Below are 27,359 nucleotides of genomic sequence, written 5' to 3'. Positions count from 1 at the left end.
AGAAATGCAAATCAAAACTACAATGAGGTATCACCTCACACCAGTTAGAATGGGCATCATCAGAAAATCTACAGACAACAAATGCCTGAGAGGGTGTGGAGAAAAGGGAACCCTTTTGCACTGTTGGTGGGAATGTAAATTGATACAGCCACTATGGAGAACAGTATGGAGGTTCCTTAAAAAACTAAAAATAGAATTACCATATGACCAAGCAATCCCACTACTGGGCATATACCCTGAGAAAACCATAATTCCAAAAGACACATGCACCCCAATGTTCATTGTAGCACTATCTACAATAGCCAGGTCATGGATGCAACCTACATGCCCAGTGACAGACGAATGGATAAAGAAGATGTGGTACATATATACAATGGAATATTACTCAGCCATAAAAAGGAACGGAATTGGGTCATTTCTAGAGACGTGGATGGACCTTGAGACTGTCATACAGAGTGAAGTAAGTCAGAAAGAGAAAAACAAATATCGCATATTAATGCATATATGTGGAACCTAGAAAAATAGTACAGATGAACCAGTTTGCAGGGCAGAAATAGAGATACAGATGTAGAGAACAAACGTATGGACACCAAGGGGGGAAAGCGGCGGGGGGTGGGGGTGTGGGTGTGATGAATTGGGAGATTGGGATTGACATGTATACACTGATGTGTATAAAATGGATGACTAATAAGAACCTGCTGTACAAAAAAAAAACCAAAAAATAAGATGGTATTATATGCATTTTCTTTCATTCTTTCAGAAGAAACATACATATTTACTAGAAGGATGATTTATTTATTTGACCAAATTTATTTATATTCTCTTTCCATTCTTTTAACCTTACAGACTATAGTCAAATTAAGTCTTGATTTTTTGTTGTTGTTGTCCTTGGGTGGGTATTTATTTTTGTTCTACATTGGTTTTTGTTTGTTTGTTTTAATATTCATTATCAGCTATGGGCTCACTGACAAAAAATTTGGAGAAAATTTTAAAAAAATAGAAAAAATTCACTAATCCACACTACTATAAAACAAGAATTTAAATTCCCAGTAAAAGTTCACATATACAATAAAAAATAAATAAATAAAATAAAATAAATTTACGGATTTTTAAGTTGTCAGACTTACTTGTTTGCTGGTGTGTTCAGTTTTCATCTTAGTTGCTTTTACGTTATGACTGCAAACTGAGGCTAAAAATAATCTGTCGAAATATCTAAACCTTGAGGAAGTCATCACTGAATTACAGCTGTGCTCAATAAGCACATTAGACCAACAGCAGCACAAGGGATTACCACGAGAGACAGCTGAGAACCAGGAGAGATTTAGGTCAAAGAGGACAAATAGGACCAGTGAGGTAAGAGAGTGCAAAATTTGTTCTCAGTGCGTAAGTAGAGAACTGAATGTTTGCTTTTATTATCTAAGTCATATAAATTCATACTCAAACCTATTTAGAAACAGAAAAGCTTTGGATGTTTTTAAAACATCCGATGGTTTAATTAAATTGATCCTGTTGTTTCCAAAACAATAAATTGTCTAAATCCAATGATTTTAAGAATTATACCTGGTCAGGGTCTGAGAATATAGTACTGTGTCAGTTTTTCATATCAAAGAAAACTGGTGAAGGGCTATTTGAAAACAGCCACTTTTCTTTCATCCAACTTCCTCTATAATTCCCTGTGTGTGTGTGTGTGTGTGTGTGTCCTTTTGATGGGCTACAACATCAAGGTCGGAACATCAAGAATGAAGCAGATAACATAAAAAATGTGCAGTGGAGCCTCAAAGGAAAATGATTGTTCAACATTTGCAATTGACTAAAAGGGAAAAAATACTGAAATACATTAATTATTTTAGATCTATCCAAGTGTTCAAGCCACTAAGTAGATTCAAGGCTTCGTTGTTGCTTCTGAAACAGAGGCATCTCACAAAAAACATATTTTTGCAGTCTCATAACAGGTTGTCACTCTGCAACTAATGTGGAAGTATGGCATTGCAAGGTTTATGAAATATCTATTTCTTATTGATTCTATGCTTTCAAGTTGAATTTTACATTTTCAATCCAGGAATCAATAATTTATGGAATTAATTTTTCATCGTAACTTTCTCACAGCTGGTGAATTAGGAATGTTCTGACACTAAACAGAAATGTAAATTGAACATATTTCTTTGTAGGCATTCTAGAGAGTAGTGAATCAGGGAGTTGGGCTGTTATAGAGTTGCCAAATATATTTGTGTATTCAGTTTCAATATATTTGGGTCTGAATCTTGTAGACACCCTTAAAAAGACAACTTAAACAGCTTTATCTGTTCCATAAATGACTGAATTGTGGTAATACATAAGCCTCCTGAATAAAAACTCATTATCAGGATTAACTGTTGAACTTTTATTTCTAGCAAATATCTCTCAGACAAACTAGTTAGCCCTAACCCAGAAGACCAAAGCTTGAAATAAATTAGTTCAAGCCTAAAAGTAATAAGGGTAAGAATTTTAATAAAAATAGAGGCCTCCATTGGTACTATTCATCTCATGGCTACTAAAATTCAATGAAGTCTGATATGTTATCATTGAGACATAAGCCCGAAGGAACTTTATAAGTGAGAGTGAATGACACTTCAGTATTTGACTATATTTGTTAGTGCTTAATGGGTACCAGACATTGTTCTAGATGAAAGAGATTCATCAGCGAACAAAAGAGACAAAAATTCCTTTTCTTGTGGAGTTTACATCCCAGTGAGAGGAGAACAGCTATAAACAATAAACATAATAAGTACACACATTATATAGTATGTTAGAAGGTGGCAAATGCTATTAAAAAAACATAGAGCAGGCTAAGAGAGATCAAGAGTGGTTCCAATTTTAAATAAGGAAGTCAGGGTGGGTGGGCTTTACTGGAAAGTTGACAGCTAAGATTTGAAGAGGAGAGTGAGTTATGAATATATCTCGGGGGAGAGCACTTCAGACAGAAAAGCTGATGCAAAAGCCTTGAGGCAGGAGCATGCCTGGCAGGTATGAGAAGCAGGAAGGGGGCCAATGTAGCTGGAACAGTAGAAGCAGGTGAGAGAGAGTAGTAGAAAACGTTGGCTAGGTAATAGGGAAACTGGATCACATAGTGCCTTGTAGGTCATCATAAGGACTTTATCTTTAATTCTGAGAAAGCTGAGAGCCATTAGAGGATTTTAAGCAGAGAGGAGACAAAATCCATCTTCTGTTTTAAGAGGATTACCCTGGTTGCTATGTTGAAAAATACTTTCGGGAGCAAGGCATACATAAACAAGGAGACCTGTTAAGAGGCTAATGCAATAATCCAGGTGAGAGTTGATAGTGGTTAAGACAAGGGAGGTGGTCAGGCTCTGGATATATTTTGAAGGGACAGGCAACAAGATTTCCTGATGGGTGAGATGGGGTAAATGAGAGGCAAGGTATTTAAATCTAACAATAGGTAAAATGTGAGTTATTAACAGAGATGGGGAAGACACTGGGTGGTACAGCTTTGCAGGGTGGAAATTAAAAGTTGTCTTGCCATGTGAAATTTGAGATGTCTGTTAGTGGAAATATTAAATAGGCAGTTGTATATACCAATCTGGAGTTCAGGAGAAAAGTTAAGTCTGGAGATAGAAATTTGGGATTTGTCAGCATACAGATTACATCTAAAGCCATGAGTTCATGAGATCACAACAGTGAATACAGTTGACCCTTGAACAACACAGGGGTTAGGGGCACAATCAAAAATCTGTGCATAGGGAGACTCAAGAGGGAGGAGATGATGGGATATATGTATATGTGTAGCTGATTCACTTTGTTATAAAGCAGAAACTAACACACCATGGTAAAGAAATATCTTTATCTCCAATAAAGATATTTAAAAAAAATAATAAATATATAAAATATAGTAAAGAAAAAAAATCTGTGCATAACTTTTGACTCCCCCAAAACTTAACTACTAATAGCCTACTGTTGACAGGAAGCCTTACCAATAACATGAACAGTCGATTAACATATATTTTATATAATATATTGTATTCTTACCATAAAGTAAGCTAGAGAAAATATTATTTAGTAAATCATGAGAAAACACATTTACAGTACTGTACAGTATTTATTGAAACAGCAAGTTTCCATCATCTGTTTACAAGATGAGTCACCTGTCAGTACCTACATCAATATTGTCTTACATGATACAAAACACTGTGGATGTTGTATGTATTACTAACACTAGACATCAAAACTGAAAAGATAATGTGAAAAATAAATTAATTTTTATTTACAAGTATAACAATTCATGCATTGGTAAAGAAGCAGCAATATGATTGTTCTATGGTAGCCTAATGTTTTTGATACAATTGCTTCACAGTAACCTAGCCTATACGCTAATGAATGAATCATTAAAAAATGTTTATGGCATACATTATTGCAGTCATAGTCATAATACAATACTGGAAACATTGTTACTTAAAAAGACACACTTACCTGTGATAATAGGCTGATATGCAGTTTCTCCAGCTATGAGAAAGAGGCATACTGTACGGTAATATAACTCTGAAAGCAAAGTTATAGAACAGTAAGAAAACTAACACTATTAATTTTACATTAAATATCACTCATGTCTATGTAAAGATAGACTAATATTTACATATATTTTATGCATTCATGACATGCCTAATTTTTTCTTAATTTTTTCAATATTTCTAGGCTAACAGTTTGTGAGTTTCTTCAAATTGTCACAAATCTCCAAAAAGATTTCCAGTATATTTATTGAAAAAAGTTCATGTATAAATGGACCCATGCAGTTCAAGGGTCAACCATATAGCCAGATAAGAAAAGAGGTCCAAGGATTGCACTTGGGGTGCTTCCAAGAGGTTGGGTATTGAGGGAAAAACAATAACGGATGTTGCAAAGTAGCCTGTGAGGTTAGAGGAAAACCATGAGAGCATGCTGTGGGAAAGCCAAAGGAGAACGTGTTTCCAAGAGGAGGAAGTGATCAACTGCAACAAATGATACTGATTGACCAAGTAAAATTAGTATTGAAACTGCTGAATTTAGCAAGGACCTTGACAAGAGCAATTTCTGCGGCATGGTGGAAATTTTAAAAAGCCTAACTGGCTTTTAAGAAAAAGCTGTAGAGGTAGGGATGTGGCCTAGACAACTTAGGTTTGAAGCCCAGCCCTTTTCTCACTAGCTATATCATCATGCCCAATAACTTAATCTCTATGAGCTCCAGTTTTCTCATTTTTAAAATTAGAATAACATAAATTTTACAGCATCTATGGAGAATATTAATAGAATCATGTATGTAAAGCAGCTGGTATAGTACCTGGTACAGAGTAGGTTCTCAATAAGATTAGTTTTCCTTTCCCTCCCTACTCTGGTGAGTTGCCCAGAACTTCAGTACCCTCCCCAGAATGGACCCTTCTTTGCACTTGCCAGGTTCCCTACCACAACTGGAGTCTCTGCTCTCAACCCAGCCAAGTCTCCTTGTAGTATCACAGTTGGAGAGGGAACTGCTGTCCTGCACTCAGCCCACGGAGACCCTCCGATGCTTAATCTTGGATGTCTCCCCTACCCCTTTGCTATTAGCCTGCTCTGAAACATGAGGACCTTCCAAGGAGAGTCCTCCGGCCCACACCAGCTGCTGACTCAATTCCTTGAGCTCTCAAACCCAGAAGGTGTGGCTCCAGCCAGGTCCTGACTCTTGTAATAAGTTTTGCCATGACTTAACAAACTGTCCAGAGGCAGCAAAAGAGGGCACCGAATTATAATATCTGTTATAGGAAACTCCACACTTACAAAAGGGCTACCTCGGAATAATTAATCCACATTACAAGTGTGCACCAAAGGACTTTTTCCTGGAGCACTCTCCCCCATATTTTATAAAGTAAGACACAAATAGTTTTGCATTCTAGCCATTAGGCTCTAGGTAAATGGTGGCTTTTCTTTTTCTTTACTTTTGAATTTTTACACCAGTGCCTAATAACTTGCTGAGCTTCAGTTAGGTCTGAAAAAAATGGAGTCCCAAGAGGAAATACAAAGGCCTCTATAAGTTACATTTACGGCCATTAATGAAAATGTATTTTTACCATAATTTGGATAAACCAGAGGTCACCTTGATTTTACGTTCACAGTGGTACTACAAGAATTGAGCCTGAATTTAAGAAAATTGTGAAAAATCAACTGCAGGCAACTCAAACTAACATGAAAAATCCCTCGGCTTTTTCTTAATCTCTTACCGGTTGGAGCAAATTTTACGCTCTAAAGAGCGGGTCACGCCGGGCCGTGGTTCACGGGGTCTGCGGCTGCGCAGAAGCCCTGCGAGCAGACGGGGCCGAGGCAGCCGAGCGCAGAGAACACGCCTGGGCTTCTGGCTCCGCCCGCGGAGCTTCTCGCGAAAGGCTCTGGAAGTGTGGGAGCAGCGAAGCTGTTCTGGACGCCGTGCTGATCAGGTGTGTTTGCAGCCTTGGGGATGAGGCTGCCGAGAACGTGGTTCTTCGCGTTTTTCTTTCTTGGTTCTTTTCCAGTGTGGTTTTTCCTCACACGTGCCGAGATCAGATCTTTACCTCAGGGCTTTGGCGGGTGAGAAAGGATCCTCCCCAGCCTTTTCTTCCTTTGGGAATTGTGTGGAAAGGGGTTTTCTTGGGTTTTTCATGTAGGATTGTAGAAGTGCCTCCTTTTCCGAAGCTCTGTCTTCCACCCCTCGGATTTATATTTGACTTCGGGCGGTGTTCGTAACCTCTCCCCTCCTCCCACTCCCGAGAGCGGGAGAAAGTCCTAAAAAGAATCGAAGAGGGGCTTCCCTGGTGGCGCAGTGGTTGAGAGTCCGCCTGCCGATGCAGGGTACAAGGGTTCGTGACCCGGTCCAGGAGGAACCCACGTGCCGCGGAGCAGCTGGGCCCGTGAGCCATGGTCGCTGAGCCTGCGCGTCCGGAGCCTGTGCTCCGCAACGGGAGAGGCCGCAACAGTGAGAGGCCCACGTACCGCAAAAAAAAAAAAAGAATCGAAGAGGCCATGAAAACCACTGTAGGCCAGACTCCCACTTGATGACGGAGGAGACTGAACGGGTTAGCGATGTACAGGAGGTTGTTGTGCAATGTTAAATTTATTTAAATTTGAAAACTTGGGAAAGACAAAACCGTAATGACGGAAGCCCAGAATATTAGGGCCTTGGACCTGGCAAAGGCGTTAAGAGGCCATTGGGTCCAGACTGATTTGCAGATGAGGGAACGGGCCACCTGGAGGTGTGGTGAGTGGCTCACAATCAGCGATGAGTGGGGCTTGGTTGCTAGTCTAAGAGCGTTTCCCCAGAGAGATTGAGGGAACCTTGCTGCCTCAGCCCTGTTTATCTGACGCGTTCTCAGTCGTTAATAGTACGCTTCTGGGGGTCTGCGACCCCAATTCCTTTCTCACTTATTAGTGCATAAAATTAGTTAACCTTCTAAGTTTAGTTAAATTAGTTAAAATTGTTTATTAAACCTGTATAGAGGGGTGTGAGGATTTAAATGACTGTACAGGTATGCCTTGGAGATATTGCAGGGTTTGGTTCCAGGCCTTAGCAATAAAGCGAGTTACATGAAGTTTTTTTGTTTCCTGGTGCATATTAAAGTTATTTCATACTATACTGTAGTCTGTTAAGTGTGCAGTAGCATTTTGTATCTAAAAAAATAATGTATGTACTTTCATTTTAAAGTAGTTTTTCAAAAGGTAATCATAGTCTGGGCTTCCCTGGTGGCGCAGTGGTTAAGAATCCTCCTGCCAATGCAGGGGACACGGGTTCGAGCCCTGGTCCGGGAAAATTCCCACATGCCGCGGAGCAACTAAGCCTGTGTGCCACAACTACTGAGCCCGCATGCCACAACTACTGAAGCCCGTGAGCCTAGAGCCCATGATCCACAACAAGATAAACCACCGCAATGAGAAGACCATGCACCACAACGAGGAGTAGTCCCCACTCACCGCAGCTAGCAAAAGCCCGTGCGCAGTAACGAAGACCCAAGGCAGCCAAAAATAAATAAATAAAATATATTTATAAAAAAGAAAAAAGCTAATCATAGTCTGACAAGGCAGGGTTGCCACAAACCTTCAATTTGTCAAAAAAAAATCAAAACAAACAAACAAAACCCACAGTATCTGCAAATCACAATAAAGGGAAGCAAAATAAAATGAGGTTTGCTTGTATGTTTTGTGGATGTATTATCAGGTGGATTGTTATTAGCTAGACAGTAAATTAAGTTGTATGGGAGGAAATAAAAATTTCAGTCCTTCCCCCAGACAGCCATTTACTCATTCATAAACAAAGTTTGAGTATATACTTTGTGCCAGGTGTTGGAGGTACAGTATTGGATAAAACAGGTGTCTCTGCTCTCATAGAGCTGTTAACTTGTCATTCATTCATTCATGCAATGAATGAGGAAATTATAGAGCAGCTGGTTTCAACCCAGCAGGGAGAACTTTCTAATTATTAGAATTGTTCAAAAGGAGAATAAAATTGCCTTAGGAAATATTAGCTCACCATCACTGAACGTTACTTTCACTTGGATTAGTTGGTTTCTAAATTTTGCTTTAAACTAATTTTGTATTAAGTAACATGGAGATTATAAATTTGGTTGACATTAAGGAGATTATGATCTAGGGGAAATGAACTACGTTTATAAATAATTTTATGGGGCAAAATATGAGAAGTGCTTAACAGGTGTTGTAAGGTGGATTCTGAGGAAGGAGAGGTCTCATTTAGTTTGAGGGAGACAGAGATAGTTTCTTGCAGGAGGCAGAATTTCTAATGGGCCTTGAAGGAGAGGTAGGATTTTTTTTTAAATAAACTTTATTTTTTAGAACAGTTTTAGATTTACAGAAAACTTGAGATTCTACTTCACAGTCCACTGCACATTGCATTACACTGCAATGTGAAGCCCGTGCACCACAACGAGGAGTAGGCCCTGCTCGCTGCAACTAGAGAAAGCCCATGCGCAGCAACAAAGACCCAACGAAGCCAAAAATAAATAAATTAAATAAATAAATTTATTTTAAAAAAATTTAAACAAAAGTATGAGGAATAAAGTAAAAAAAAATGCTTCTATGAACATTCTTATACAAGTCTCCTAGTACACATTGCATGCATTTCTTTTGAGTATATATTTAGGATTGGAATTGCTGGGTTATAATTTATGTGTATTTTCAACTTTAATAGATAATGCCTGTCAAGAACTGTGAAAGGTCTTTTTACTCTACTTGCAACCTAACAAGCTAACCTATTACCGTTTTATTAATGCTGGCAGAAGATAAAAGATGCCTGGATCAGAAACAAAAGATTTTTAAAATTTTGTGGCAGAAGCAGTAACCAAAGTTTCAGGTTCTTGTTCGTTCCTCTGGCCCCCAAATTCCGCAGGGGTGTGGGAATAACATAAGTAAACCTAGGTGAATATACATTCAATTGGTTATGTTAACAGAGAGAAACACTGAAGGGAAGAACACTTGTTAATTAGTAGTAACAAGCCTGCTTGCCTCATTCCTCAATGTTTATTGCAAGTGAAAAATGGCCCGGATAAAGAGTAATCAGGGGCTTATATTTACATACCCAGCAAAAACATGCAGACAGTAAAGGCCCCTCACAGATTATCTACCCCAATGATGCCTAATCATCTTCCAAAATGGTTATATCAATTTGCACTCTACCCATGTATAAGAGTTCTTGTTGCTTCATATCCTTATCCTTAGTTTTTTTTTTTTTTTAATTCTAAGTTTTGTCATTCTAATGCAGCTATTCTCAACAGGGGTTCTATGAGAGAATTAAACCTGTAGAACATGGTTTGAGTGATTATTTTCTCAATTCTACCAAAGTTGGTAGGTGACTAGTACCATTCTAGATGTACAGAAGAAAAGTAAAGTCATATCATGGATGTCTTAGGGAGGGCTTGGCACACTACGGCCCATGAGCCAAATCTGGCCCTCCACACTTGGAGCCAAGAATAGTTCTAGTTCAAGTGACTGGAAAAAAATCAAAGAAAAATAATACTTGTGACACATGAACATTATATTAAATTTATATCTTAGTGTCCATAAATAAAGTTTTAAGAAATACAGCCATGTTCATTTGTTTACTTATTATCTGTAGCTGCTTTCACACTACAATTGCAGAGTTGAGTCACTGCAACAGAGACTGTATGGCCCACAAAGTCTAAAATATTTACTCTCCAGCCTTTTACAAGAAAGCTTGCTGACCCCTGTCTTAGGGCATTAGAGCTTCATATCCCAGAACCCTAATTAAGAAGGCTGTCATGCGTACAAAATGGTATCTCCTTGTGGTCTTAATTTGCATGTAATTTATCATTTTGAGTGTGATGTAAATAAAGTGAGTATTTAAAAGGTAAGTAGAATTTTGGCAGGCAGAGATCAGGGTGGTTGTTTCAGATGGAAGAAAATAGTATGGCATGGTAGTGAGGTGAGAAAGTATAGGGTTTCTTTGGTATAATGGGCAGGACTGACTATATAATTTGCAGGGCCAGTGTGAAATGAAAACATAAGATCTCTTGTTTAAAAATTAACATTTTCAAGACAGCAATAGGGGATAGTAGCAATAAGACAAGTACAGGATCCTTTTAAGTGTGGAGCCTTGTGTGACTCCACAGATTGCATGTCAGTGAAGCTGCCCATGTTAGTGGGAAGTAATTCTGGAAAGGAAACGTGGCATCAGTCTTTGGGGAGAGGAGCTTGAATACTAGGCTAAAGAATTTGGATTTGATTTCTTAAGCCTTAGAGAGCCATTAAAGTTTTCTGAACAGAACAGTAATCTATGGGCTTCCCTGGTGGTACAGTGGTTAAGAATCTGCCTGCCAATGCAGGCAACATGGGTTTGAGCCCTGGTCCAGGAAGATCCCACATGCAGTGGAGCAACTAAGCCCGTGTGCCACAACTACTGAAGCCCACATGCCTAGAGCCCGTGCTCTGCAACAAGAGAAGCCACCGCAATGAGAAGCCCGCACACCACAGCGAAGAGTAGCTCCTGCTTGCTGCAACTAGAGAAAGCCCACGCGCAGCAATGAAGACCCAATGCAGCCAAAAATAAATAAATTTTTAAAAAAAGAAGAGTAATCTAGTTATAAATTAAGTTTTAGGAAAATTATTTGGGAAGAGTTTGTAGAATAGATTTGAAAGGAGGCAAGACCAGTTAGGAGGTAAATATAGTAGCTCAGGCAAGAGGTAATAAACATGGTATTAATGAAAAAGGAAGAGGAAAAAGGAATAGATCTAACATTGGACTCATTCACTTTTTTTCTTTTTCTTTTATTGTGGAAAGAAATATAGTATAGATCTACCCTTTTAATAAATTTTAAGTATATATTATTGTTGACTATAGGTACAATGTTGTACAGCAGATCTCTAGAGCTTATTCACTCATAAAAGAAAATTACCCGATATAATAAAGGCCATATATGACAAGCCCACAGCTAATATCATACTCAAATGTGAAAAAGTGAAAAATTTTCCTCTAAGATCAGGAACAAGGCAGATGTGCCCACTTTCACTGTTTCTATTCAGCATAGTACCAGAAGTCCTGGCCAGATCAGTTAGGCAAGAAAAAGAAATAAAAGGCATCCAAACTGGAAAGAAAGAGGTAAAACTGTCCCTGTTTGCAGATGACATGATCCTATAAAAAAACTGTTAGAACAAATATATCAATTCAACAAAGTTGCAGGATACAAAATCAACATATAAAAATCAGTTGCATTTCTATATAGGAACAGCAAACTATATGAAAAGGAAATTAGGAAAATAATCCCATTTACAAGAGCACCAAAAAGAATAAAATACTTAGGAATACATTTACCTAAGGAGGTGAAAGACTTGTACACTGAAAACTACAAAACTTGGATGAAAGAAGACACAAATAAATGGAAAGACATCTTGTGTCCATGGATTGGAAAACTTAATACTGTTAACATGTCCATTCTGCCCAAAGTGAACCCATTCATTTTCACTCTGTAGGTGTATATGACCTTTGCTACCATCCTCTCTCAGCCTGAATTTCCTAAAGTGTAAAATTATATAAATACTTTCTTTTCCTTTTCACATTTGTTGCTCAAAATCCAGGCCAAACTGAAGTTCAGTGTGAAATTTCTTGTGTTTTCCTTTGAGCATTCCTCATAAGATATATATATTTAAATATGTGTGTATACACATTCTCATTCCATTTCTAACTGACCTTTTGTTTTGTGATAGTTATGTCTCTACTCTGAGCAGCCTTTAATTTTATTATCAAGTTTGAATCACTTCAGTTTCCTCTCTCTCCTCTTGTTGCCACAAACTGCCTCTGCTGGAAGGAAAAGCCTGGTTTGTGGATGCCAATTAAATCAAATAACAAAATGTTTATAAACTGTCTACTGTGGACTAGTTTGGAAGAAGATCAAAAATTGAAATATCATTAGAGAAGACTTCATGGAAATGCTGGGTCTTCCTTCTTTAAGTTAATGCTCTGAAATGGGAACCATTGCTTTTAATAATTCTTAATAGGAAGCATAATATTGAATGAGCTTAATGTATAACAAGACAGATTTTTTTCAGTGTTAATTTTTGTTTTTTTTTTGGCTGTGTTGGGTCTTTGTTACTGTGCGCAGGCTTCCTCTAGTTGCAGCAAGTGGGGGCTACTCTGTTAGAGTGCGCAGGCTTCTCATTGCAGTGGCTTCTCTTGTTGTGGAGCACGGGCTTTAGGCGCACGGGCGTCAGTAGTTGTGGTGCATGGGCTCAGTAGTTGCAGCGTGCGGGCTCTAGGGCATGCAGGCTTCAGTAGTTGTGGTGCATGGGCTCTAGAGCGCAGGCTCAGTAGTTGTGGTGCACAGGCTTAGTTGCTCCGTGGTATGTGGGATCTTCCCAGACCAGGGATCAAACCCATGTCCCCAGCATTGACAGGCGGATTCTGAACCACTGTGACACAAGGGAAGTCCCAATTTAAAAAAATATATATTTATTTATTTATTTGGCTGCACCAGATCTTAGTTGTGGCACATGGGATCTTCGTTGCCACGTGCAGAATCTTCATTGCCGCATGCAGGCTCCTTAGTTGCGGCATGCAGACTCTTAGTTGCGGCATGCAGGATCTAGTTCCCAGACCAGGGATGGAACCCAGGCCCCCTGCATTGCGAGTGCAGAGTCTTAACCACTGGACCACCAGGGAAGTCCCATCAGTGTCAAATTTTGACTTTCAAATATTCTTTAGAATGTCTCCATTACCCTAATTTTATTTCTTTCTGTAATTTACTCATTCATCAAGCAAACATTTCTATGTGTTCTTTTTGTTCTTATTTTTCTCAGATTGTTGGCACCACTAGAAGCTGGTTTGATACAGAGAGATGGCTGAAAGTGATGGAAAAGAAAAAATTAAATGGACAACCACCATTATTATTAGCTCATCGCTTAAGGTAAAAGAGGCATTTGGGCCATTGATCTTGAATTTAAAATTAAAAGCAATAGAACAATATTTTTAAATATCTTTAGCTTGATTATCCAAAGTTGTGTGAATCGGCAAGTACATAATCTAAAATGTGTTTTAAAGACAAATTATGAATGTCCCTGCATCCATTTTCCTACTTCTCTAAGTATTTGAAGGTTGGAAATTTTCTAAGTTCCTTTTTTTTTTCTCACTAAGCCTATTCTAATAGAGATGTTAAGTGATTACAGGAACAATGCATATGCACATATATATTACTTAAGGTTTTTTGAAAGGTAAACAACAGAAACTGATCTGTCTAGACTTAGTGGCCTTGGGAGGAGGCTGTCTCCCTACAGTTTGGATGCGGAGGGAATGGGAGTTGAATGCCTGAGGGCAGTTGGTCAGTCCACAACTGTTTTTAACTCCTCAGCCAACAGGATTTCTCCATTGCCCTGATGTTTATCTTATGGACACCACCTAATGTCTAGAATGAAGGGGCAAGAAATGATTATTCTATGGTAAAGAGAGAGGCTAGAATAAGACTCTGAATACGATCTGTTTTATTCACCCTATCCATTCACTGCTGCCTCAAGCTGCACTTTGCTCTGTTGGCTTTAGCCATCTAGCACCATACCAAATACCCATTTAAGACAGCCTCAAGGTTCATTGGAATTTTTCATGCTTCTTTTTGTTAGGTTTCTGGAATCCATATTTCTCTCTTGTTTCTTTAGCTTTTCCAGACTGATTTTGAGAGAGGGAGACAGCAACCCATGCTAATGTGCTTGTTTTGTGCTTTCTTTTCTTTTTTCTTTCCTTTTTGTCCCACCTTTTCTTTTCTTATTATTTATTTATTTTTTTATTTATTTGGTTGTGTTGAGTCTTAGTTGCGGGCATGTGGGATCTTCGTTGCAGCATGCAGGATCTTTCATTGTGGTGCGCAGGCTCTTCATTGTGGCACGCGGGCTTCTTTCTAGTTGTGGCGTGTGGGCTCCAGAGTGTGCAGGCTCAGTAGTTGTGGTGTGCAAGGCTCTAGAGCACACAGGTTTAGTTGCCCTGTGGCATGTGGGATCTTAGTTCCCCAACCAGGGATCGAACCTGTGTCGCCTGCATTGGAAGGTGGATTCTTAACCACTGGACCACCAGGGAAGTCCCACCTTTTCTCTGTTTCTTTTTTCTCTTCTTTTTTGCCTCCTTTTGTATTGATTGGTAATTTTTTCTCATTTTTTTCTTAACTAGCTTTGAAACTAGCTAGTTTCTTAACTAGCTTTGAGGTAATTTTTTCTCAACTAGCTTTGAATAGTTTTTTTCTTAGCTGGCTTTAAACAGCTCTATTTATGTTTTTTAATAGTTACCCTAGAAAATTTAACATGTATACTTAGCCCCACAAAATCCAAAGTAAATAATTATTTTTATCTTCCTCTTAAATGACAAACAAATCTTAGAACACTAATTCCAATCACCCTTTTCTGTATTATATTTTGTTATCATATACGGTTTAATTCTATCAATTTTTTAACTCAACAAAGTGCTATTATTTTCTAAAGTTAGCATTTGTTTAGATTTACTCATGTCTTTGTTACTTTCTTTGCTCTTCTTTTCTTCTTTTGGCTCAGACCTTCCATTTTCGATCATTTTATTTTTTATCTGAAGAATATAATTTAGAAATTATCTAAATGAGGATCCTCTCAGTTTTGTTTGGTCTGGTGGGTTTTTACCTTGATCCTTCATCTGCTCTGTGTTTCTGTGTCTTCTCATTTTGCTTAACTTACTGTGTTTGGGGTCTCCTTTTCACAGGCTGCAGGTTTGTGGTTCCCATTGTTTTTGGTGTCTGCCCCCAGTGGGTAAGGTTGGTTCAGTGGGTTGTGTAGCCTTCCTGGTGCAGGCGACTAGTGCCTGTGTTCTGGAGGAAGAGGCTGGATCTTGTCTTTCTGGTGAGCAGGACCACGTCCGGTGGTGTGTTTTGGGGTGTCTGTGACCTTATTATAATTTTAGGCAGCCTCTCTGCTAATGGGTGGGGTTGTGTTCCTGTCTCGCTAGTTGACTGGCATAGGGTGTCCATCACTGTAGCTTCCTGCTCGTTGAGTGGAGCTGGATCTTAGTGTTTAGATGGAGATTTCTGGGAGAGCTCTCGCCGTTTGATATTACGTGGAGCCAAGAGGTCTGTGGTGGACCAGTGTCCTTTACTTGGCTCTCACACCTCACAGGCACAGGCCTGACACCCAGCCGGAGCACCAAGACTGTCAGCCACACGGCTCAGAAGAAAAGGGAGAAAAAAAGAAGGAAAGAAAAATATAATAAAGTTATTAAAATAAAAATTATTAATTAAATAATTAAAAAATAATAGTAAAAAGAAAAGAAAATAGAAAGAAAGAAGAAAGCAAGCAAACCAAGAAACCAAATCCACCAATGATAACAAGTGCTAAAAGCTATGCTAAAAAAAAAAACCAAAAAAACCCCATAAATGGACAGAGAGAACCATAGGACAAATGGTAAAAGCAAAGCTATACAGACAAAATCACACAAAGAAGCATACACATACACACTCACAAAAAGAGAAAAAGGAAAAAAATATATATATCATTGCCCCTGAAGTCCACCATCTCAATTTTGGGATGATTCGTTGTCTAGTCAGGTATTCCACAGATGCAGGGTACATCAAGTTGATTGTGGAGCTTTAATCCGCTGCTCCTGAGACTGCTGAGAGATTCCCTTTCTCTTCTTTGTTCACACGGCTCCTGGGGTTCAGCTTTGGATTTGGCCCCGCCTCTGTGTGTAGGTCGCCTGGGCGTCTGTTCTTCGCTCAGACAGGATGGTGTTAAAGGAGCAGCTGATTCGGGGGCTCTGGCTCACTCAGGCTGGGGCGAGGGAGGGGTACGGAATGCAAGGTGAGCCTGCAGCGGCAGAGGCCGTCATAACATTGCACCAGCCTGAGGCGCGCCGTTCGTTCTCCAGGGGAAGTTGTCCCTGGATCACAAGACCCTGGCAGTGGCCAGGCTCCCTGGAGGGGAGGTGTGGCTAGTGACCTGTGCTTGCACACAGGCTTCTTGGTGGCTGCAGCAGCAGCCTTAGCATCTCATGCCTGTCTCTGGTATCCGCGCTGATAGCCGCGGCTCACGCCCATTTTTGGAGCTTGTTTAGGTGGTGCTCTGAATCCCCTCTCCTCGTGCACCCCGAAACAATGGTCTCTTGCCTCTTAGGCAGCTCCAGACTTTTTCCCGGACTCCCTCCCGGCTAGCTATGGCGCACTAGCACCCTTCAGGCTGTGTTCACGCAGCCAACCCCAGTCCTCTCCCTCGGATCTGACCTCAGAAGCCTGAGCCTCGGCTCCCAGCCCCCACCCGCCCTGGTGGGTGAGCAGACAAGCCTCTTGGGCTGGTGAGTTCTGGTCAGCACTGATCCTCTGTGCGGGAATCTCTCCACTTTGCCCTCTGCACCCCGTTGCTGCGCTTTTCTCCATGGCTCTGAAGCTTCCCCACTCCGCCACTCGCAGTCTCTGCCCGCGAAGGGGCTTGCTAGTGTGTGGAAACTTTTCCTCCTTCACAGCTCCCTCCCAGTGGTGCAGGTCCCATCCTTATTCGTTTGTCTCTGCTTTTTCTTTTTTCTTTTGCCCCACCCAGGTACATGGGGAGTTTCTTGCCTTTTGGGAAGTCTGAGGTCTTCTGCCAGCGTTCAGTAGGTGTTCTGTAGGAGTTGTTCCACATGTAGATATATTTCTGATGTATTTGTGGGGAGGAAGGTGATCTCCATGTCTCACTCCTCCACCATCTTGAAGGTCTCCCTCAGTGTTTCCCAGTCTTATTTGAATAAGGAACATTTTTTAATATCTCATGGGACTAATATTTAATAAAACATAATTTGGAAAATCTAGTCTTAGCTCCTTGTTATGTTGAAAACTTAACTCTTGAACTTACCTATTTTTTTGTAATTCAGTACTTTCTAATTTTAACTTTACTATTTTCTTCTATTTTCTTTATACTTCTCTTAGTTGGCTCCTGGATAGGATAGAATTGAAATTCATCAGCGTGGCATACATGGTCCTAATTATCTGCCATCAGTTATTCCTAACACTGTCTCCAAATTAACTGACTCATACACAACTAACACACTTAAAGGAATCATACTTTCAGGTCTGAATGCCTTTGTCTATGTTTTCTGTCTACGTTCTTCTCACATTTGTCTTCTTCTTTCACTTGTCTGCTTAATAAACTGTTTTCCATTTAAAAGATTTGCCTCGGGCTTCCCTGGTGGCGCAATGGTTGAGAGTTGCCTGCTGATGCAGGGGACACGGGTTTGTGCCCCGGTCCAGGAAGATCCCACATGCCACGGAGCAGCTGGTCCCGTGAGCCATGGCCGCTGAGCCTGGGCGTCCGGAGCCTGTGCTCCGCAACGGGAGAGGCCACGACAGTGAGAGGCCCGCATACCGCAAAAAAAAAAAAGATTTGCCTCAAATTTTATGAAACTTTCCTGACTCATATCTGTTACATCCTTTTATATAGTTTCTGGTTCTTTGCCAAAATTCTTAACCTTGCCTTTCATCTCCTTGAACATAGTAAACAGCTATTTTAAAGTATATACATGGTATCTTTACTATATGTATCCCCTATGACTGATTCTATTACCTGTTGTTTTTCATAGTTCTCTTTCATGTAATTTTGTTTTTGAATGTCTGATTATTTTTAACTGTGTGTTGGAATTTGTATTTGAAAAATTGTTTGTGGAAATAATTTGAGGCCTAGAATAGTTTTACATTCCTCTAGAGAAAACTTAATTCTGCGAGAGAATTAAACCTCTAATGTCCTAAGCAGGGTTGCCAGATAAAATACAGGACACTCAGTTAAATCTGAGTTTCAGATAAACAATGAATTTAGTGTAAGTTCATCCCAAATATTGCACAGGACATACTTACATCAAAAAATTATGTTGTTTATATGAAATTCAAATTTAACTGGATGTTCTATTTTTTTATTTGCTAATCTGGCAACCCAAGCCCTAAGGCTTCTATTGTATGTAATAAAGGAGCTTATCTCCTGTTCATTTAGAGGATACTAGTTATGTGAGAATTGAGAAAATAATCATTCAGATAATTTTCTTTGTTCTGTAGTTGAAATGAGGAGACCTAATTGAGAAGGGTCCCTCTAGGGAGTGCTTCTGCAAGGTACTTGGGAGCACTAGTAATACAGTATCACTTTAATACAATTTTAAGGATTGAAATGGTTTGAAGCTAGGCGGCAGCCCCTGTGAGAGCTGTTCTACTTTTGTCAAAAGCTCTGTTCAGCCTCTCATCTCTCTTCCTGAACTGACAGATGCCCTCAGGAAAAAAAATCACCTAAGTGCTGATCTCTTATCTTTGAATTTCTGTATAGGTCTTGGTCCTGTAAGTTTTCACTATCCTGCTAACTCTCTGATGCATTCAAGATTTTTTAAACTTTCCAGCTTTTCTAGTTGCCTTCAGCAGGAGGGTTGGCCTAAATTACTTAATCTGCCATCACTGGACTCAATGTGTAATTTTAAAACAGCAGAAGAAAACTCATGCGAAGAGTCTTTATTGAACTCTAGGTCAGGATCTGTTTGAGTACCATAAAATACTCTTTTTAGGAAGGAAGGGAATCAAGTATTCTATATCTAGAATACTTGATATTCTAGATATATTTAAGTATGCTTAAAATATACATGTTCTGAAGCTAAATATAAAGTTTATATAAGGGATTTTTATCTACTTGGAGACTAACAAGCTTGAGTTTTAACCAATTCATAAATAGTATAAACCACGTCTATTTTAGTGCTTTGGGCAATATCTAATTACGTGGGTAGAATAGGAAATTAGATGAATTTTGAAACGCTTAGTATTTAAACCAAAAGTCCTATTGCTGTCTTCATGTTTTCTAACTCACCTAAGGCTTAAAACATTTGAAAAGTATACTAAAAGTAACTGTAATGTAAACATGAATTGGAGAATTGGTTGTCTCCTTGTGGTACTGTGTATGGCACTTCATGGTTCTGTCAACCATCTAAGAAACACACCACCATACACCTTCTATTTATACATTAATGCATGTCAGAATCCATCTTCAAGTTTTCAAAGAGAAGTTTGTGTTTGCTCTTATAGTTTAATTCTTTAATACTGTCCTTATTTTCTTCCCTAAGTAACGTAACTAGTACACAACTCATTTCCAAACCACAGTGTGTTTCAAAACTAAATATTTTTACCTTTTTTTAAAGTTTTTTTCTCCATAGAGAGCACATTTGGTATCTCTGTTGATGATCAAATCTGTAAGTGGTATAGTTATAAAAGAAGCTATTAAACTTATTTTAATTTTTTGATTAGCTTTAATTAAACTCTTTAAAACATGTCTTAAGTTTGTATTTCTGAAAATTTTTTTAAGAGTTATGAAGTTGCAACCGCCCTAGAAAATCGAAGCCATAAGGTTCGGTATTCAGATTCAGTGGAAAATGGATCAATTATATTTTCTCTTTCTGGTACAGTATATTTGCTAACTTCCTTGATTTAAGTTTCTTAATAAATAAGTAAGTGTAAATTCTAATAATTTGGTAGTTCAGTAACTAAGTAATAAGCTTAAGGTGTTACCTTTTGGGAGAGGTAAATGTATAAAACTTTGTTACTGCTGCAAAAGCAGTACATATGGCCAATTACAAAATATATTCCTTTTTAGATTACAATTGTTGAACTAAAGCTGAACCAGTGGAGTCTGGTAGAGGATGGTACAAACTACTTGCTTTGGAACGAAGTTGAAAATAGAACAAAGCCACCCTCTGCAACAGTCAATACTTAAAATATTACCCATATTAACAGAGGCCAACATCACGATATTGGTCAAAATCCATATACAAAAACAATATAGAAGAATGTTTTTCATAATTTTGTACAAGAGTTTGCTGAACATAATATTGATATAAACAAATACTAATTAAAGGAAACAAATGGGGACAAATGTTTCTGAAATCATAAAACTGTACAACTGTGAGTCATGGGCAAAGTACAGGAAGGAATTAGATTAGGATATGAGAAAGCTAGGGACATGGGAAGGAGGCAGCTCCACTTGTGCTTGGAAAATGACAGAAGTGATAAAAAAAAAAAACATGGAGGTGAAGGATTTTATTAGGATGGTTACAAACAGACCTGTACTCTAGCAGAGATTTTGGAAGACAGGCACTTTCAAAAGCTCCTAGAAATAGACCTCCAGGCTGAAAATGGCCCAACCTCAAATTCATCTTTCCCGGTTGAATAGAGAGCCCTATATGCATTCTCTTATTTAATCCTTTCAACAAACCTATCAAAGAACTATTATTCCAACCTTACAGATGAAGAAATTTAGGTTCAGAGATATTATATAAATTTTTAGCTCAGGTTGATTCAATTAGTATAATCACATAGTAGCTTTCCTCAGATTGTGTCCTCCCCTCATCTTTTAAAGAGCTAAGTAGATTGTTTCCCTTCTGGACCATTCTTATAGGCCTGATACTGTTTCAGAGATCCTAGATATCTGCTTACTGTTTTAATTTATAGTTTATGTTCTGATATAAAAGATTCTCCAAGAAATAACTAAAGGCTTGCTTAAAACAACTTTTCTTTAGTTGATTTCCAGCTTTTAAAAATCATAACATGAAAAATTAACATGTAACTAAAATTAGGCATTACTTTCATTGTGGACAGTGCCTTAGAGTAAAAAAAAAAAAAAAAAAAAAAGGTTACTGACCAAGAAAGGGTTTTTCCCTTAAATATTTAATCTTTTATATACAGAGCACTTCAAAGAACTACCTAATTATTTTGTCATGTAAAACTTTCATTATGGTAATTTCCATTTGTTATGGGTTTAGGGCCTGGACACTTACAGCTATGTTTTACTTATAGTTATTTTTGTTGATTTTACTGAGTTTACAAGAAAAAATTTTATCAGTATGACGAAGTGACATTTTATATTACACTCACCTTTCCTAGGAGTTGCATTTTTATTGATGGATGCTAAAAAATGCTTTATGTCTGCTGAAGAAACATTTCTAGCCAAAATTGAGAAGTTTATTAACATTCACCGAAATAGTTTTTTGGTTCTGTCTGCTGCCCTGCATGGGCCTGAGGAATGGAAACTGATGTTCAGGATTCAGCAGAGGTATGGACAACAGCACTACAGACCTATTTTCCTGAAATTATTTTATTTACTTCGATTCTGAATTATGTTAGGCAAGCGAATTATGTTTTTCCAAAAGGTAAACTTTATAATGTTAACCTGTCCTATTTAATAAAATGCAGGCCAAATAGCTAGTCTATGAATCAGGGTGACAAGTTTCAGAGTGCATGCTGATTTATGGGATTCTCCAGCAAGACTAAATCAGAAGTGAACACTTCTTAGTCAATTAAGTTCTGGCTGTAAAGCCATATCAAATCCTCTGTGGAATAAGGCAGGCATGAATGAATAAACAAATGACAAACAATAAGAGGTTTGTCTCTTCTTTCCACTTAACAGATGTAAGTCATATCAACTATTTAACTTTTGAATTTTTTTTTTCCAGATTCCTGGGTAGTAACCTACGGATACTTCCAGTACACAACACAATAAATGCTATTAATCTTATGTGCACCATAGCTAAGGTAAGTCACCTGAGGAAAATGACATACATACATACACACTGATACACTTTAAGGTTCTTGACTTCAAAATGCACACCCTCTTCGGTAGAACTGACAAATATTCTACTTCTGTTCCCCTCAGAGAAGTTGCTATTTCCAACACATGCAACTCTTTCCCAAGCCTGAACTTAGCCTCTCAGGTCTTCTCAATTTATTTCCAGTACCAACTACCAGGATCACTCATTTAGGGCCAAAAGAGCATTTGGCCATATATATACAGTGTTGGCCCTATTGGTTACTTAAATCTTCTTTCAAATTCTAAAGTATAAATATTGGTAGTCATGAACTGTCAGAGTGCATACATACTATTTTATAACTTCACTGGTTATCCACTTTCTTTTCATACTTATTCTTCTCTGTAAAGTGTGCTCCCAACTCCCACAGGCAGAGTTAGGTGTTCCTTACTCTTATACTTGGAACAGATCTCTATTGAAGCAATTCTTAATAGTATTCTATTTTTTGGCTTGCACATCTGAAATCTCTTAAAGACAGAGATCAGGTATTTTTCTATTACTCTCATAACCCATACACCATACTGATTGATGCTTGTTGAATAAATAATGTTAGGTATTTTATGATGTGACCCTGTAAAAATACCTTATTTCTCAAATAATATTGCATGTTTATATCTTCTTCCAGATCACCTCCAAACCACACATAGATAGCATCTGCTACAGAATGATAACAACTAAAGCTTACATCATTGAGCAAAGTCCAGTTTGGAAAACACTTCAAAAGATAAAACTGAGTAGTGATACATTTAACCCAAATTAAATTATCAATTACAAATGTTCTTTTGGAAGAATATTAAAATAAAATACATACAATTAAAAAAAATGATTTTATTTTCAGGAGTTCTGTTACTTCCTTTAATAATGTTCAGAAAAGAGACTTCCCTGGTGGCACAGTGGTTGGGCAACCGTCTGCCAATGCAGGGTACGCGGGTTCAATCCCTGGTCCAGGAGGATCCCACATGCCACGGAGCAACTAACCCCGTGCGCCATAACTACTGAGCCTGCATGCCACAACTGCTGAAGCCCGCACGCCCTAGAGCCCATACGCCACAACTACTGAGCCCACGCACCACAAATACTGAAGCCTGTGCGCTCTAGGGCCCACGTGTCGCAACTGCTGAGCTCACGTGCCACAACTGCTGAGCTCACGTGCTGCAACTACTGAAGCTTGTGTGCACCCAGACCCTGTGCTCTGCAACAAGAGAAGCCACCACAATGAGAAGCCCACACATCGCAACGAAGAGCAGCCCCCACTCCCTGCAACTAGAGAAAGCCCATGCGCAGCAATGAAGACCCAATGCAGCCAAAATAAAGAAAATGCAGTATCTGCAAAATGCAATAAAAAATGAGGTATATAAAAAAAAAGTTCAGAAAAAATTGGTACATATATTATAAAACTCAGATGCAGTTTCTTAATGATACAAATTAAGTTGGATGAACAAATATTTAATTGCAAATAAATATACAGCATTTTCTAATTAGCCCCTTAGGTTAAAGGAAAAGTCATATATACTTTTTTATAATACAAGCCAGCCAGTATTTCTAAAATTAATCTTCACAGATGCTTTCACATTGTAACTACTGCTGGAGAGCTGGTGATTGATAGGACTCTGCACCCTAAGACTCCTGAGGCAGGGAAAAAGAAGGAAATTAAGAGAAGTAGTCAGCTGGTCCAAACTCAAAATTTCTCTCTAAGCTCTCTTAGCTCTTAGTGGTGTGATAGCCAGTTTGATACTAGGAGTTCTAAAATGTAACACAGCATCTAACTGGAACACAAAGTGTATCAGTATTTTTATAAACTCACTACAACTGTATGAATGAATAAAGGCAATTCCAGTACATTTTATGAAGTCATAATATAAAATTATTGATTTGTATTGGATTTTCAATAGTAGTATTTAAAATACACATGGGCATTATTTACCATGTAGATATCTTTTTAAAACCAAACACTACTACTGATCCATAATGTGTCATTGCTGAAACGGATAAATGAGAAAAGCTACATTTATTTTCTATCAGTGTGTTTTACAGAAAAGCTTTTATAAAAGTATTAAATAAACATAATGGAAAATATAGTATATTTCTAGTTTTTATTTAGGGGATGGAGCTTTCACTTTATCCCATATTTTCCTCAGAGGTAGACTTTGTTTTTATTTCAATGAGTTCTTCTACTCGAGCCAGAACACTTTCAATCAAATCAAATGTGAAAAGAGCTGAATGTAGGACCTGCAATACCAAGAAAAATTAGTGTTATTAAGGCTGCCTTTAAAGCAAAACAAAGCAAAAAGAAAAGACTTCAGCTGTATGTAGCTTAGGAAAATTTCGTATCTACCTTAAGCTGCATTTCAGGAGGCATATTCGGGATCTCTTCTCTACCTACAGTTATAGAACAAAGATCTTTAGACTTCTGGACTTCTGTAAGAGAAAAAAAAAATCGTGTCACAGTTAATCATTAAAAAAAACTCTCAGATTTCAATAATAAATTTATAAGCTACTTTAATCATTTACTAACTTAAAAAATGCCAGTTATTTGCGTAAATTAAGCCTTAGTGTTTAATAGCTCAGGATATGCTAAAATCAAGCTATGAACAAACAAAAATATTAAAATTCTGCAACATGTGAATAAATGTTTAGGTGAATAATATTTTGGCATGTACAGGATGAATGAAAATTTTAAAACTTTTTTCTTCAATATAAAATCAGAAATATACCTGTCACACTAAAAATGACAAAATTTTTAGTAATGCCTACAGAAATACCACAATAGTGAAATGGAAAAGACCACAAGATTATTATAATAGAATTGCTGACTTTAAAAAGTAATTCCGGATCTAAGATTCTTTTTCATAATTTGTACTGAGTAGAGGGTGAAGTGGGGGATGGACCCCACAATACTAAAGGAAGTACAATGACATCCAAACAGAAATACTTGTGATACAATTAGATTCTTAATCAGACATTGAGGTTTGAAACCAGAATATGCTTCAGTTTGGTTTAAATCTTTGTTAACCCAATTTCAGTGTTAACTGGCATACAGATTTGCCAAGAAACATTTTAATTATAAATAAAATGACTTAGCTATCACAGTTCCCTGTTTGCTCTAAGTTAGACAAGTACAAGATAAAGTTCTTTATTTTGAATATAAATGACAGTTCAAAAAAATATGACTAATTTTTAGACCTAACTGAAAATGAAACTTCACATTACCAACCTTGGCTATTTTTAATTTCTGCTTCATAATGTGCTTTTGACATATTAAGACCTGTATGGAGTGGCTTTAAGAAATTATTCTCAATCTTTTCGAGTTCTGTCCATAATCCAGTCTGTTTGGAAGAATTAATGAAACAATTAGTTATTTGGTTCAAGATGTATTGATTGCCTACTAGTATTAAACATGTGCTGACAGTTGGAGAAACAGAAATGAGTAAGACATGATCCTTGCCTTTCAAGGTAGAGTTGACTGTTTAATAATACATTCATTACTACATCTAGTTATTTTATCTAAATACCAGTCAAAACAAAAATGAACTTGTTCATACACTCATTACTGTGCCATTTGGATAGCTCCTGGTTTTGAGATCTGCAACTTAGAAGTTTTATCCATGAGAAAATTATTTGAAAATAATCCTCACGGTCTGAGACATCTCTCTTTATTTTTATAAACCATCCCCACAATGACTCTACCTTATAAGTCCCTTCAACTCTTTATCTTTCAAATGATATTCCTGTCACATATCTAGTTCCAGGGGATTCTTCTTCTCTATTGATGGAAACTTTTCTAACACAAAGCTGATACAGACTTTCTTGGGGACCAATATACATGGAGATTTTACCTACCTAGGACAGCTTAGGGTTATTTTGTCATTTGTATTAGAGGTTTTTATTCCAAGAGCATTTCCTCCTATAGTACTACAGGAAGGGAATCATAAAGTCTTAATTTTAAAAAAAAAAGAAAAGAAGGAAGACAAAGAAAATTCATTGGTATTGCTAAGTTTCCAGGTACTTATTACAAAGGAAAGTACCTTAGGCAAAAAAGGGAAACTTAGGAATCCAGTTATCCTTAACTAGAACTGGATCACATGAAAATCTATTTTGTAATGAACTTATTTTGATCCAGGTAGTATATAACATTTAACATATATAGCCCTCCAAAATAAAATCTACACATGTCTGTGTTGAATAATTTATAATTTCACTGTCACATATATCCTTTTAATTTAAATCTGTCCTTTCTCATTATTCCTATATTGCTAGGAAAAGTGGAGTTCTTGAGAGGAACTATCAAGAATCCAAAACCTCAAAAATATGCATACTTTTTCACTCAGAATCTATGAACTTAATCTGGGGAAGAATTAAATATGTATGTTATAATGATTCCACTGAAGAGATGTTTATAAAAATATGTTTAAGTAGTGAAAAGTTGTAAGTAATGACAATTTTTCACAACAGGAGCAGGGTAAATTGTATATCCACACAATGGAAAACTACACAGCCGTTAAAATAGTGTTCTTCAATACATATTGGTGAGTGGAAAAAAGGTTACAGCATGACTCATATAATATGATCTTTTTTAAAAAAGAAGTATGTACAGATTTGCTGGTATAAAGCCTAAAAGGGCATACGCTATAATGTCAAAAATAAATGGTGAGATTTTGATTATTACTTTTTGCTTATTTATCCTGATTTTTAAACAATGAACTGTTTTAATTGTATACTTTAAAAAACATTTTTTAATGTTTTTAAACTTCCATTGAAATTGTAAGTTTTCTTGTCCTCACATGGAAACGTGGGTTACGCATTAGTACAGCAGAAACTTCAACCAGTAGTCACACAGGATGTCAAGTATGTTACTCTACCACGCGCACCCACTGCTCTCATTTCTCTTATGTTCCTCCCTCTCTCTCCAGCATTTTCTTTACCTTTCTCTATCCCGCCCCCACTTTTTTAAACGTTGTTTCCCTTTACCTCTAAGCTTAAAAGTAGAACCCACTACTACTGGCCAATATCACGGATGGCTTTCAAGGCTACAGAGGTTACTGATGACCCTCTACAGATTAAAACACATTCAGACATAAAGAATATAGAGAAAACACCTTTTTACTCACACCTAGCTTTGTCAAATGTAAACATCCTACCATATTTACTTTACAAAATACATCAGATATGGTTGAAGCCCTCTTTATCCAAGAGAAAGCCATTAACTAAGCTATGTAACATTTTCTAAAACTTGAGGTTTTAGTATTCTTAATTTATACAATATATCAGTTTTTCATGTTTAAAACTTATACAA

The 27,359-nt window shown here is 37.7% G+C and overlaps 2 protein-coding genes and 1 non-coding gene across 8 annotated transcripts in view; 1 reads left to right on the top strand and 2 right to left on the bottom strand.

Annotated features, from left to right (window-relative positions):
- The first annotated feature begins 309 nt into the window (after positions 1-309).
- C1H1orf146 (chromosome 1 C1orf146 homolog) lies at positions 310-23,031 on the top strand. Its single transcript, XM_070045164.1, has 6 exons — positions 310-360; positions 6,250-6,564; positions 19,792-19,885; positions 21,366-21,534; positions 21,935-22,013; positions 22,692-23,031. The coding sequence occupies exons 1-6, from the start codon at positions 310-312 to the stop codon at positions 22,824-22,826; spliced, it is 843 nt and encodes a 280-aa protein (XP_069901265.1). The 3' UTR covers positions 22,827-23,031.
- TRNAA-CGC (transfer RNA alanine (anticodon CGC)) lies at positions 13,081-13,153 on the bottom strand. The gene has a single exon. It is a non-coding gene; the product is annotated as a tRNA-Ala (tRNA).
- The window catches only part of GLMN (glomulin, FKBP associated protein), a 45,137-nt gene continuing 38,951 nt past the window's right edge, over positions 21,174-27,359 (bottom strand). For all 6 annotated transcript variants that reach the window (XM_030868657.2, XM_060302808.2, XM_060302799.1 and 3 more), the window contains exons 17-19: positions 25,281-25,392; positions 24,402-24,484; positions 21,174-24,295 (exon numbers count right to left, since the gene is read on the bottom strand). In XM_030868657.2, coding sequence (XP_030724517.1) covers positions 24,185-24,295; positions 24,402-24,484; positions 25,281-25,392 — 306 coding nt within the window. In that variant the 3' untranslated portion in view covers positions 21,174-24,184. The remainder of the gene's footprint in view (positions 24,296-24,401; positions 24,485-25,280; positions 25,393-27,359) is intronic.

The sequence above is a fragment of the Globicephala melas genome, chromosome 1 (assembly GCF_963455315.2).
Source record: "Globicephala melas chromosome 1, mGloMel1.2, whole genome shotgun sequence".
Classification (NCBI taxonomy): domain Eukaryota; kingdom Metazoa; phylum Chordata; class Mammalia; order Artiodactyla; family Delphinidae; genus Globicephala; species Globicephala melas.
Note: the sequence above shows the minus strand (reverse complement) of the source record. Positions and strands in the feature narration are given on the sequence as shown.